Source organism: Dermacentor andersoni, chromosome 1, assembly GCF_023375885.2.
Source record: "Dermacentor andersoni chromosome 1, qqDerAnde1_hic_scaffold, whole genome shotgun sequence".
Taxonomy (NCBI): Eukaryota; Metazoa; Arthropoda; class Arachnida; order Ixodida; family Ixodidae; genus Dermacentor; species Dermacentor andersoni.
Genome location: NC_092814.1, coordinates 270,499,869 through 270,512,525, shown reverse-complemented (window position 1 = coordinate 270,512,525; position 12,657 = coordinate 270,499,869). Strand labels below are relative to the sequence as shown.

Here is a 12,657-nt window from a genome sequence, read left to right as displayed (position 1 = left end):
CGAAGTCCACACTGACACAAGCGGCCATGGCATCGGCGCTGTTCTCACCCAACAACAGAATGGTACCGAGTGCGTGATAGCTTACACCAGCCGCCTTGCTGTCCCTTGCCGAGAGAAATTGCGCAGCATTCCCTTCCTTGAAAATGCTGCGCTCGCTACTTTCCTGTCGAGAATGCTGTCATGCTGATAACGGGCATGCCATTCGTGACTTGAAGTACCAGGCTCGCCGCGTTGAAGAATTGAAATGCGGACAAGACAGATCAGGATTATTGTGTGGCGCAAGGGTGTAATGTTGCTTAAGAGTGCAAGGGGCAGTGATGCGTATGCAACGTCACCACTCCCCGGGTTGGGTGGCGGGAGATTTGAATTTCGGAAAAGCTATTCGGACCCTTCAAATACAATTTTCTCGTAAACTAAGTCTTTTCTTGGCATGAAACAAACATTGCGAGGTTTCTGGAAAAGTATTTAAACAGTCCACATCAACTTAGTATTTGCCTTTAGGGTCCCTTTAAGCTCCCCAATTTTCATGTTTTCCGTTAATATTTGAAGATGACACTGAAGGTTAAAGCGGAGAGAAAAAAAAATTGTGGGTTATACCTTTCGAAGTAACTATGCTAGCCCATAATATTCAACTATAAGAACAACAAGCAGTAGATTATTTGGGATGCACTATTATCAGGTTTGACTGAATCATGTGTTCCATGATATTCCAACCACCTGTACAGTATATGTAAATAGTTCCTTTCTTTGCTACAGTCAAACCCGGATATATCGAAACCCGATATATCGAATTACTGCCTATATCGAACAGTTGAAAAATCCCCTTGGGAATCCCATGCAAAAGTATAGCGCTAGTGTTCGTGTATATAGAACTCCCATGCACCGGCATATCAATGTATCGAACTCCATGCTGAGCTGCGCCATGGCAAGTGCGCTTCTCCCACCATACCCCACTCCTGCAAGTGTGCTTCTCCCATTGCATCCCACCCCGCACTCTGAGAAAGGGGCGTGTGGGTAAAAGGCACGTGACGAGGAGCACTTGGAGTGCGATTGGGTGTGAAAGGGAAGCGGGAGGGTGAAACCACGCTGACCACAGGCGCCCGTTTCCTGTGTTTTGGTTGGCTGACACCGCTGGCACAGCGAGACGAACGAGGTCAGTGCAGCTTGGGCTTGTGGCAGTGCGAAGACGTGGAGCGGTGCGTCTTTCGATTCACTTTGTTCCTTTTATTCACAAGGCCAACGCGAAGGCTTGAGACTCGTGTAGTGCAGTGCATTTTTCTTTCCTCTTTTTGCACGTGTTCCGAAGCCATGGCCACGAAGAAACGTAAGGATTTGGATTTTTTTAACAAAGGCGGACATCATTCGACGGGTGAAGGCTGGCAAGAAAAAGTCGTTGGTCGCCGCGGCGTTCGGAATTCCTCGCAACACCCTGAGTACGATCCTCAAGAACAAAGCCGATGTTAAGCTGAAGGCAGTGCAGTCCAGTCGTCCTGGAGCGTGTCGTGTGCGCGTCCCAACCTTTGACAAGGTCGAGAAGGCATTGTACGCCTGGTTTTTGGAGACACGTGCCAAGAACATACCTTTTGACGGCCCAATGCTCATGGAGGAGGCCAAATGGTTTGCTGTGGCCTTTCGAGGAGAAAGCTTCACTGGTGGCACTGGTTGGCAGCAGTGATTTAAGACTCGCTACAGCATCGTCGGAAAGACCCTTTCGGGCGAAAGCGAGGCGACTAGCACAAGTCACATAGAGAAATGGGTGTCCGAAGAGTGGCCAAATATTTCCGACAGCTTTTAGCCGTTGCAAATATTCACTGCAGATGAGACGGTACTGTTTCGGCAAATGCTGCCAAACAAGACTCTGCATCTGAGGGCACTGCATGCCATGGTGGAAAGAACAGCAAAGTGCGCGTATCGATTTTGCTTGCTGCAAATATGGATGGGTCATGCAAAGTATGGCCATTTATTATCTGAAAGAGCAGGTCGCCACGCTGCTTTAGGAACGCGAAAGGCCTCCCGGTTTGGTATGCGTCCAATAAGAAAGCTTGAATGACACGCGATTTTTTTCGTTGAGTGGCTACAGGCGTGGGATGCCAAACTGGAGAAGTCTGGCCGCAAAGTTTGTCTTCTTCTTGGCAATTGTTCGGCCCATCATGCCGTCTCCCATTAAAGCAGATCACCCTCAAGTTTCTGCCGCCAAACGCAATGCAAAACTTCAGCCTCTCGACCAAGGCATTGTGAAAGCGTTTAAGGTTTAAAGGTTTAACGTTTAAAGCAGAGGCTCCTAATCAACCTTCGATTAGGAATCGAACTCAAGGCGTACCTCCTCGGAGCCATTCAAATGCTGGCTGGTGCTTGAAACGACGTGAAGAAAAGCACAATTGTGAACTGCTTTCTCAAAGCAGGCTTTGTGGTAGCTGCAGACAACGGATGTCTTGACAGTGAAGACGATGAAGGTGGATGCCTGGACAGCGAATTTCACGAGCTCTCGGCATTCTCAGGCGGCATTACAGCATGCAATTTCGTCAGCGCTGACGACGGCGTGCAAGCTGTAGCAGATCGCGCTGATGCGGAGATTGTGGCTGACATCATGGGTGACAAGGACGCAGACTCGAGCAGTGGCGAAGGTTCCGACGAAGAGGACCAGCCACCATGCACTGCAGCTGAACTTGCGTCAGCTTTCAGCGTCATTCGCCGTTGTTGTGGCACAATGGAAGGAGCTGGCCTTTCTTATTTGGACACTGTCAACAAGCTTGAGGACAGCTTAATCAACTTGATGGCGCAGAAGAAAAAGCAAGCCAAGGTCACAGATTTTTTTCTTCCGAAATAAGGTGCTCTGGTCATCGCGCTGTGTGTGTGTTTTTTTTTTTCGCGCCTTGGAGGCACAGATCGGTAAGTTCCCTTTAGTCACGACGTTGGGAAACTGCCTTGAGATGTTTGGAGTTGTTAGAGAAGCTTTTGACATGCATATTTTATATTTCGAATTATCGATATATCGAATTATTTCGCGATCCTCTTCGAGTTCAATATAACCGGGATTGACTGTATACTGAATCGCTAGGTATTTTGAGAACTGCAGTCAAATTCTGAGCTCACTATTTCAAATGCTGCTGCCACTTCTCTTCTTTGTTTCAACAGCGCCACCCCTCGAATAATGCAAAAAGATAGTTATAATAGTTGCAGTTTTATATCGTATGTGGCAGCACAGCCTGGGAGATTTTTATGCGTGGGTCAACCATGAGTCACGCCGCACACAGAATGCAAATGTTTTCATTGAGTGCATTGTGGGTCACTGGTGGGTCACAGCATTTTGCCTCAGCCCGATATTCTTCTAGCTATTGATAGCCTCATACAATAAGTATACCTCTGGGTTCATGTGCTGTAAAGTTATTGCAGCCACAAGCAAATGAACACACATAATTTGGCTGCTGCATAGCCAAGTACAGGCCGTGACCCATGACACAGTGAGCATGTTAACCTTTTCAGGGTCAATGACGTAAATATACGGCGCCACGAACAAGTCCAGAATAATCGATGCCGTATATTTTGGGGCACCGTCTGTACATTTAAAAAACGCGCTAATTTCCTACCTTTTTCTTTCTCTCCATGGGCTGCCGCCATGTGGAAATACATGGAATTCCTTTTCGCGCCTCCCTCTCTGTTTTCGTTGAATGGTTTGTTTTAGAGCTAGTTCGCTCCGGCGCATCTACTATATACTACCGCTCGTGCATTGGCGCGCGTTTGGGCTTGCGGTTGTTTGGTTTTTTTTCCGTTTGCAGTTTCGGCTTCTTGCGCTCGCAAAACTGTTGGCTATCTCGTTACTAATCGCTCAAAGGGCAGCCGCCTGTTTCTGGCTCGTTTAGTGCTCACAGGGGTGAGCATAGGAATGGTGCCGCTGTGCATGCGTTCCCTTTTCCTTTCTTTTTTTCTTTGAGACTTGCGAAAACTAATCGCCTCTGGCTGGAGATAAGTTTACTTTCTAGATAAGACTACTTTCTGCTGCAACCATAGCAGACAGAAGATTAGCGAAAGTTTGTCACACGTTTTGCTTTTTTGACGCGCACACAACCACACAGTTTTCTTCAGTGCGCTCACCTATGCAGTTCGATTACGCTATGGACGTAAATATTAGTGTAAGAGCAGGAACACTTGACACTTGCGAAATATTCTTGTTTGCGCATTTTCTAAGCTTCGAACTATGTGTATAACAGTGCATCAAATTTTTAATTCTTATAAGTTTATTTCCTTTCTTTATTGTTGTTATTCATGAGTAAACAGTACATATATATCAACGCAAAATATTTTTTCCTAACTTTACGGTCACCCTAGAACAATTACGGTAAATTTTTTTCGAAACAAGTCCCTCAGAAAAATTGGAATCTGCAATAAAAAAAAATCGACCCTGAAAGGGTTAACTGCCATTGAACGCTTGTATATGCCACCTGAAACTCCTCCCCCATTTTCTCTTTTTCAGAAACTTTATTTTCTGCAATTTTTTTTTATGCAAACACATAATTATAAGCAATTCCCAATTAAACTTACTTATCAAACTGTGCCAGAACTAGGATAATTGAAAACAGTAACCTTTAGTGTTGCAATGCTTCATCAGAAAAGATTATTTTTCATTCCTTCACTCCAGTTGTGAGCTGATTGTCAACATACCAGGCATTCCTGGATCAGGACAAGGAGAATGAGGTACCGGGTGTCGCCATTTTCTTGTATTCAGGGTCTGTCTTGTTGTACAGAATCGGATATGGCGCATTATCTCCAACAACGTTTTCATCGGGACATCTCGGTTTATATTCGTCATTGTAAAAAAACAAGTGTGAACGAGACCAAGCCAACCAAAACAAGTGTGAGCAAGAGCTGACAGGAGAAGACGATAGTGCGAAACAAGCAGCCCACCTGTACCAGACACAAGTACGAATATAGCGGTCGGGCGAGTCCACACGACACCAGTTTCCCATGCGTACGTCACTCTAGGGGCCACTCTTATTGGTCTCCTCTGCTCACGGCTCGTCGTGAAAAATTGGCCCAGGACCAATCTCTCCCATGGTGTGCGTTTTGCCGCTAGTGTGGCTGGGGCATTGTGGCATGATACAGAAATGACTACCTTGCCATTTTAGAGAGGGTGAAATTTCTGCTACATTTTTTTTTTTCTTCGCGTATGGCATTGAGGCGTCTCTCCTAAGCTCTTCCTCTATGACGGGGTGAGAGCAATGCTGGTCGGAGGCGCCGCCATGTGATTTGGCGCACTGATGAGAACATTGTCAGAGCGCGGTATGTCAGAATTAACCGTTACAAATTATTGCGCTTTCCAATTTTCTCCCGTTGGAATACACACAACTTTGACGGGACCACAGCATCTGTTCGAATAAACTGGAAGTTCGAATTAAGGGTGTTCGAATTAACAAGATTCGACTGCACGAATTAAGCGAATGTCAAATTATCGAGGGTATGAGCAAAACAATAAACAGATGCTTACATCAACACGCTTTTATTTACTTAAGGAATCAGCAAATCATGTTTCTATTTTCCACAATGTCTCTGTGGAAGCTGCACAATCCTTGTCATCTTGTAAGTTCCTTCGCAGCATGGTCACGGCGCACGTCCTCATCTAACACACGCCTTTCACTACCGCGCGCACATCCCAATTCTTTTTTCGCCAATGAGCTGGTCGCCAACAAATTGTCCATCCATCATGATGTAGCCGGCGCTCTTCATCATTGACAGCTTTGCGCTGCGTCAAAGCGAAACTACTTTCTGCTGCAACCATAGCAGACAAAATCGCGGCCGCTATCAATGCAATCACAGACGGCGGCCTTGCTGTTCTGAAAGCACACAGCCAACTTGCGGACATATGCAGTTATGCAGGCACGCGGCCAACACGCGTACAGAGTCGAGACAATACTGTTTGCTGCAGTCGCTGTGAACGAAACCGTGGTGGCTATTGACTTGGTTATTGAACGATGCGCTCTTCATTGTTGACAGCTTTGCACTGCGTCAAAGTGAAACTACTTTCTGCTGCAACCATAGTGGACGATATCGTGGCTGCTATCGATGCAATCACAGACGGCGATCTTGCAGTTCTGAAGGCACACAGCCGGCTCGTGGACCAAGTCAAAACGAAACAAGCATTTGCTGCAACAATTGCAGATTAAAGCGCGGTCACTATCGAGGTGATAATGGATGCCCACCGTAGATTTGAAGGCACGCGGCCAACGCGCTCACCGAGTCAAAACGAAACTACTGTTCGTTGTGAATGTAATCCTTGTGAATGAACCTGTGGTGGCTGCTGATGCGATCATAGGTGGCGACTATGCAGCTGTGCAGGCACGCGGCCGACATGCGCACAGAGTCAAAACAATACTGTTTGCTGCAGTCACTGTCAACGAAACCGTGGTGGCTATTGACTTAATCATGGATGGTTACTACACAGTTGTGTAGGGACGGGGATAATGTGGTGCTATGCACGGCGGTAAACGAAAGAATAAAGCAGGCACGAAGCATTCCGTCGTTGCTGGCTGTCGTGCATGTACCATTTCCACTGATGACTATGATGATGCGTACTCCGCCACTTCGTTTCGTTGTATGCAAGCGCCGATTTTGCTCTATTACGTCGCACATTCGTGATGCTTTGCACTTGCCCAACTCCTAGAGTTGGCAGAATTTAGCAATGTGTGGCCAAATATGTCAGAATTAAGAGTTTCACTGCATTAAATAATGCATATGCTTGCCAGGACCAGAGGACGAGTCCGAATGATCAGATTTTCCTAATTAGGATGGTTGAATTAATGAGGTTTTTACTTGAATTGTCAAACATGCAGCCAAAAGATAGAAAAGAAAGCTTTAGAGATACAAAATTTGAGTGTATTGTCACATAAACTGCAAATGTAACCATCAGTGGGCCCAGTACTTTCTGCTTTTGCAGCACTGTGCCAACCACATTAGCACTATCATTTTTGTAACCATTATATATGTGTGCAGCCTAGAATGTTAACATATACAGTTCCAACATATTTGACTTTTCAGACAAGCAGTCGGAGTCAAGGCTGCTTTCCAAGTTAGCATTGGTTCTGGAACAGTCTTTTGCAAAGGATCAAGCGCACGAAGAGCAGGCAAATCAGGTGTGTATACTCTGTCTCGAATATAATTCTCTCCCATAGTGCGTGTTTTCATCTTGCGGTTCTTTATTGCATAACCATGAGCACACATTTCTCATTTTGCATGTTCTACAGGGCACCTACCTGGTGCACAGCAAGCTGTAAGCACAAGATTTTGGCATTAAAAGAAACAACTGAAGTTATTGCAGATTATTTTTGGCCGGCTTTACACTGCTACGTGCACAGCTCTCTGATTCTCTATATTACCCGCGAAATTGAAATGGTATAGTGTTCACCTCATGGGGTGCGGGAGATCCTATTTTCGGTTCCTTGTGCAGCAGTAAGCCCATAAATTTTTCTAATGGGTTGAAATGTACAACTACCTTGTGCTTGGTTGTTTATGAGTTCTCATCTCAAAAGGGGGCCCTATGGAGATTTGCAAAGGTCTTTTGGTGCCTCTTGTCCTGCCACAGCTTTAGTTGAAATGGTCGACCACCCGCTGCTGCTGTGGGAGGCAGACAAGTGCTGCCGCCGGGTACCTGCCTGTAAAATAGAAACGAGCGTGTTCCGGGCCCTGTTCTCGGTCACTATGAGAGTTCTAGACGTTTGGAAGAACACCCACCTGATGGAAAGTTGGTGGCATGGGACCACCAAATTTCTTTTTGGCTGGCATTGGTGGGCATTGGCTGTGAAGCATGCATAATGTGGATGATGCATTGCGTTGTTGTCTGCTAGCCACTGCACGTTAACATGTGCCCACATGGGGTGCATATTCTTTAATGCAGTTGTAAATGCTGCTAGCCATTTTTGACTGTGTACAGAAACATTTAGCCTTTCTGTAGTCTTTGTGCATTAAAGGGTCCCTGAAACGGTTCGGAAAGATTTTGTAGACGTGTAGGGTACAGCTACCGTGAGTCATTCTCACTACAATTTCTGTGAAGCATCTCGTATTAAGAGAGCCACGGGCGATTACAAGTTACCGTCCTCCATAGCCATGCATTTTCTCCTCAACTCGTTCACCAAGTAATCGGGGCTAAGCTGCACCTTGACTGGCTCTGCGTCATGATGCCACGTCGTGTCGTCTACTTTCGGTTGTCTTGGAGCCAGCGCGTGAAGTCTCTCCAACTTCTCTGCCAGCCGCCTGGCAGTCGATCCCAAGCGAAAGCTATCGAAGCAGCGTGTGTTGTGAGAATGCTATTGCAGCTTTAAGGCCCCCCGGCGGAGGCAACACACCTCTTTGGCCTCTGCTTCACATAGACGGCACCCCCGGACTGACCCACCCGGGCGAAATCGGTAGTTGCCTTTTCCTGTCTCTCTCTCCCTCCAGCCTTCGTCTTTCTCTCACTTTCCACCTTTCCTGTTTTCTCCTGGCTTCTTCTTACTTCCAATAGGTTATTTCATATTTGGTTATAGTGGTAACGTACAGCTGGCGTCTGCAGGCCCTGTTTTTCAGGCCCTGCAGCGTCCCCTTGTAGGACTCCACCGTGGGTGGCTGGCGTTACTGCCGAAATCTCAAATATATTTATGGATAGCTCCTTTCCTCCACTCCCTGATCGCCCTCAGAAAAGAGGGCGCACCGATGAAGTTTTTCAGTTTTTCGGACGCCAAGTCCACAACTTCCCACGTTTTCATGTAGTTCACTCGGAAACACCCGGCAAACCAGTGCGCACTATTTCACCGTTCCTTGTATCAAAGACTTTGACAGATATTTTTGGAGCCGGTTATAAGGCGACCAGGATGGCAAGCGGTGATCTCCTCCTGGAGCTCCGCGATAAGAAACAATACGAGAAACTGCCTAAGCTTGTGTCATTTGGGGATAACCAACTAACAGTAACCCCGCACCGTACTACGAACACCACCCGCGGCGTTGTGTCGGACGATGACTTGCTGGAGCTCACTGAGGCTGAACTCTTGGAGGGCCTCAGTGAACAGAATGTAATCAATGTGAAAAGAATTAAGATGAGGCGAGATGGCAAGGAAATCCAAACCAAGCACTTGATAATCACCTTCGGATCAAGTGTCCTGCCCGAGTCAATCGAGGCAGGGTACATCAAGCTCCGTGTTAGGCCATATGTGCCCAATCCGCTCAGATGTTTCAAATGCCAATGTTTCAGCCACAGTTCGCAGAGCTGCCGAGGCCGTCAAACCTGTGCGAAGTGCAGTGCCCACGAACATACCTCTGAAGCTTGTGAGAACACTCTCCATGGTGTAAACTACGAAGGGGAGCACGCCGCATACTCGCGGTCGTGCCCATCCTGGAAAAAAGAGAAAGAAATTGTGACGATAAAAGTCAAGGAAAATATTAGTTTCAAAGAGGCACGCAGGCGAGTATCCTACCTGCCCAAAAACACATTTGCCGAAGTGGCGCGTCAGGGGGCAGCGCCACAACGGTCTCCGGCGGCTGTCCGACTCACACCCAGTGAGGCGGCAGTAACGCCATCCGCCCCCCCCTGGCGGCTGCAGCTAGCGCTGCTGCGCCAACCGAGCAGACGAGGCCATCTACCTCCGGGCAGGTGCCCCCAAAGGCCTTGTCCAACGTGCCGAGGCCTTCACGCCAAACAAAGCGTTCGAAAGAGCGCGTGTTCAGAGCCTCGCAAGAGGCGATGGACACAACCACCAGCAAGACGGCGCCACTAGCGCCTAAGGAGCGGCGAGGCGCTCTCGACTGCTCCAAAAGAGACAAAACTCCCGACACAGCGCCTGACAAAGGCCCGTGAGCTAACCTCAGTCTCCTAAACACACAGCACCCAACACATATAGCATAATGGATACACAAATACTACAATGGAATGTGAGAGGACTTCTCCATAACCTCGACGACATTAGCGAACTTCTACACAAACAGAATCCCAAGCTGCTGTGTGTTCAAGAGACACATCTGAAACCTACGAACACAAATTTTCTCCGTCATTACACAATCTATCGTGAAGACCGCAGCGAGGCGAACGCCTCCGCTGGCGGTGTAGCAATAGTTGTTGACAAGTCAGTAGCTTGTCATCATGTCGCCCTTCAGACGCCCCTTGAGGCAGTGTCAGTTCGGGCAATTCTTTTTAATAAACTAATCATTGTATGTTGCATATACATACCCCCAAATTATGATCTCCGAAAAAGCGATTTTTATAGCTTGATTGATCAGCTCCCGGACCCCTACCTCATCGTAGGCGATTTTAACGCCCACAATACCATGTGGGGAGACCCGCGATGTGACGCGAGAGGTCGTTTTATTGAAAATTTTATTCTGAATTTCGGTGCATGCCTCTTCAACAAGAAGGAACCAACGTATTTTAACAGTTATCATAATTCATATTCCTCAATAGGCCTGTCAATTGGCTCTGCCTCAATTTTCCCTGATTTACAGTGGCATGTAACCGAAAATCCCTATGGAAGTGACCACTTCCCTATAACGTTAAATTTAATACATCAACATGAATGCCCTCCACACGCCCCCCGGTTTAAACTAGCCTCCGCCGAATGGAATCATTTTAACGCATCCACATACTTATCACGGGATTTTATCAGTAATTTTAACATAGATGAAGCAGTAGTATATTTTACTTGTTTTATACTCGACGCAGCTCAAAAGTTCATTCCACAAACACAGGGTCTCTCTTGTAAAAGACGGGTTCCCTGGTGGAACGAACAGTGCAGACTCGCACGAAAGAAACAAAACAAAACGTGGGGTTTGCTGCGTCGCTCCCCGACTGCAGAAAACCTCATTGAATTTAAACTGGCCAAATCGCAAGGAAGGCGCACCCGGAGACAGGCAAGGAGGGCTAGCTGGGAGAGGTTTCTCTCGAGCATCACATCCTACACACAAGAGTCTAAAGTTTGGAATGGTGTACGAAAGCTAAAGGGGCAGCACATCCACCCATTGCCCTTAGTTGACTCCCAAGGAACTACCTTGGAAGACCAGGCCAACGCTTTGGGCGAACACTTCGAGTATGTATCAAGTTCCACACACTACACAAGATCATTCCTGAAGTATAAACAAATAGCTGAACTTAAGACACTTGATCGTAAATGCCGTCCGGATGAACCATATAACCGTCCTTTTAATATTGCCGAGCTTAAAGCTGCATTGAACACATGCAGAAGCTCTGCACCGGGAGCTGATAGAATCATCTATGACATGATTAAGAACTTACACGAAGACACAAAAATGACACTTCTGGCACTTTTCAACTCCATCTGGGCTGCCGGGTACCTTCCATCCTCATGGAAGGAAGCTATTGTTATCCCCATCTTGAAGCTGCGTAAAGACCCTTCCTTGGCGGCAAGTTATCGCCCGATAGCTCTTACAAGTTGTCTTTGTAAGCTATTCGAAAAAATGATTAATCGTAGACTAATACATTTCCTTAAACTGAACAATTTGCTTGATCCCTATCAGTGTGGCTTCAGAGAAGGGCGGTCCACGACTGATCATCTTGTACGCATTGAAGCAAATATCCGTGATGCATTTGTACATAAACAGTTCTTCTTATTGATATTCCTTGATATGGAAAAGGCATATGACACAACATGGCGATATGGGATCCTGCGAGACTTATCGCGAATGGGCATCCGTGGAAATATGTTGAACATACTAGAAAGCTATCTGTCTGAACGTACATTCCGCGTGAAAATCGGCAATATATTGTCGCGACCTTTTATACAAGAAACTGGGGTACCCCAAGGAGGTGTGCTCAGCTGCACGCTCTCTATTGTGAAAATGAACACCCTTCGTGCTGCATTACCGCCAGCGATATTCTATTCCGTTTACGTCGACGATGTACAAATAGGTTTCAGATCCTGCAACCTTGCAGTGTGTGAGAGGCAAGTACAACAGGGCTTGAACAAAGTGTCCAAATGGGCAGACGAAAACGGATTTAAAGTGAATCCAAACAAAAGTTCTTGTGTGCTTTTCACAAGAAAGAGAGGGCTCGTTGCAGATCCCAATATCGAAATGTATGGCCAGAAAATCCCTGTGAACAAAGAGCACAAGTTCTTGGGTATCATACTTGACTCTAAACTAACATTTATTCCATACATAAAGTATCTCAAGGTCAAATGCTTAAAAACAATGAACTTACTTAAAGTGTTATCCCGCACAACATGGGGCAGCAACAGGAAATGTTTAATGAATCTTTACAAGAGCCTCATTCGATCACGATTGGACTATGGTGCCGTGGTCTATCATTCTGCCGCCCCAAGCGCGCTAAAGATGCTAGATCCGGTTCACCATCTAGGAATCCGACTGGCCACGGGCACTTTCAGAACAAGTCCCATTGAAAGTCTATATGTAGAATCAAATGAGTGGCCACTCCATCTGCAGAGAACATACATCAGCCAAACATACTTTCTAAAGGTTCGCTCTAATCCTCAACATCCGTGCTTTAATACCGTTAACGATATAACAGATGCTACACTCTTTCGCAATCGTCCCACTATAAGACAGCCCTTTTCACTGCGTGTGAGGGAGCTTAGCGCTGAAATGGATGTCCCACTCCTCAGACATTGCCTAATGCCTCCAGCTAAGCTGCTACCTCCTTGGGAGTGGCAGATGATACAATGCGATATA

At 46.7% G+C, this 12,657-nt stretch overlaps 1 protein-coding gene across 4 annotated transcripts in view; it reads left to right on the top strand.

The window, feature by feature from the left end:
* The window catches only part of Nup214 (nuclear pore complex protein Nup214), a 356,899-nt gene that overhangs the window by 178,053 nt on the left and 166,189 nt on the right, over positions 1-12,657 (top strand). For all 4 annotated transcript variants that reach the window (XM_055063139.2, XM_055063141.2, XM_050195519.3 and 1 more), the window contains exon 20: positions 7,030-7,124. In XM_055063139.2, coding sequence (XP_054919114.1) covers positions 7,030-7,124 — 95 coding nt within the window. The remainder of the gene's footprint in view (positions 1-7,029; positions 7,125-12,657) is intronic.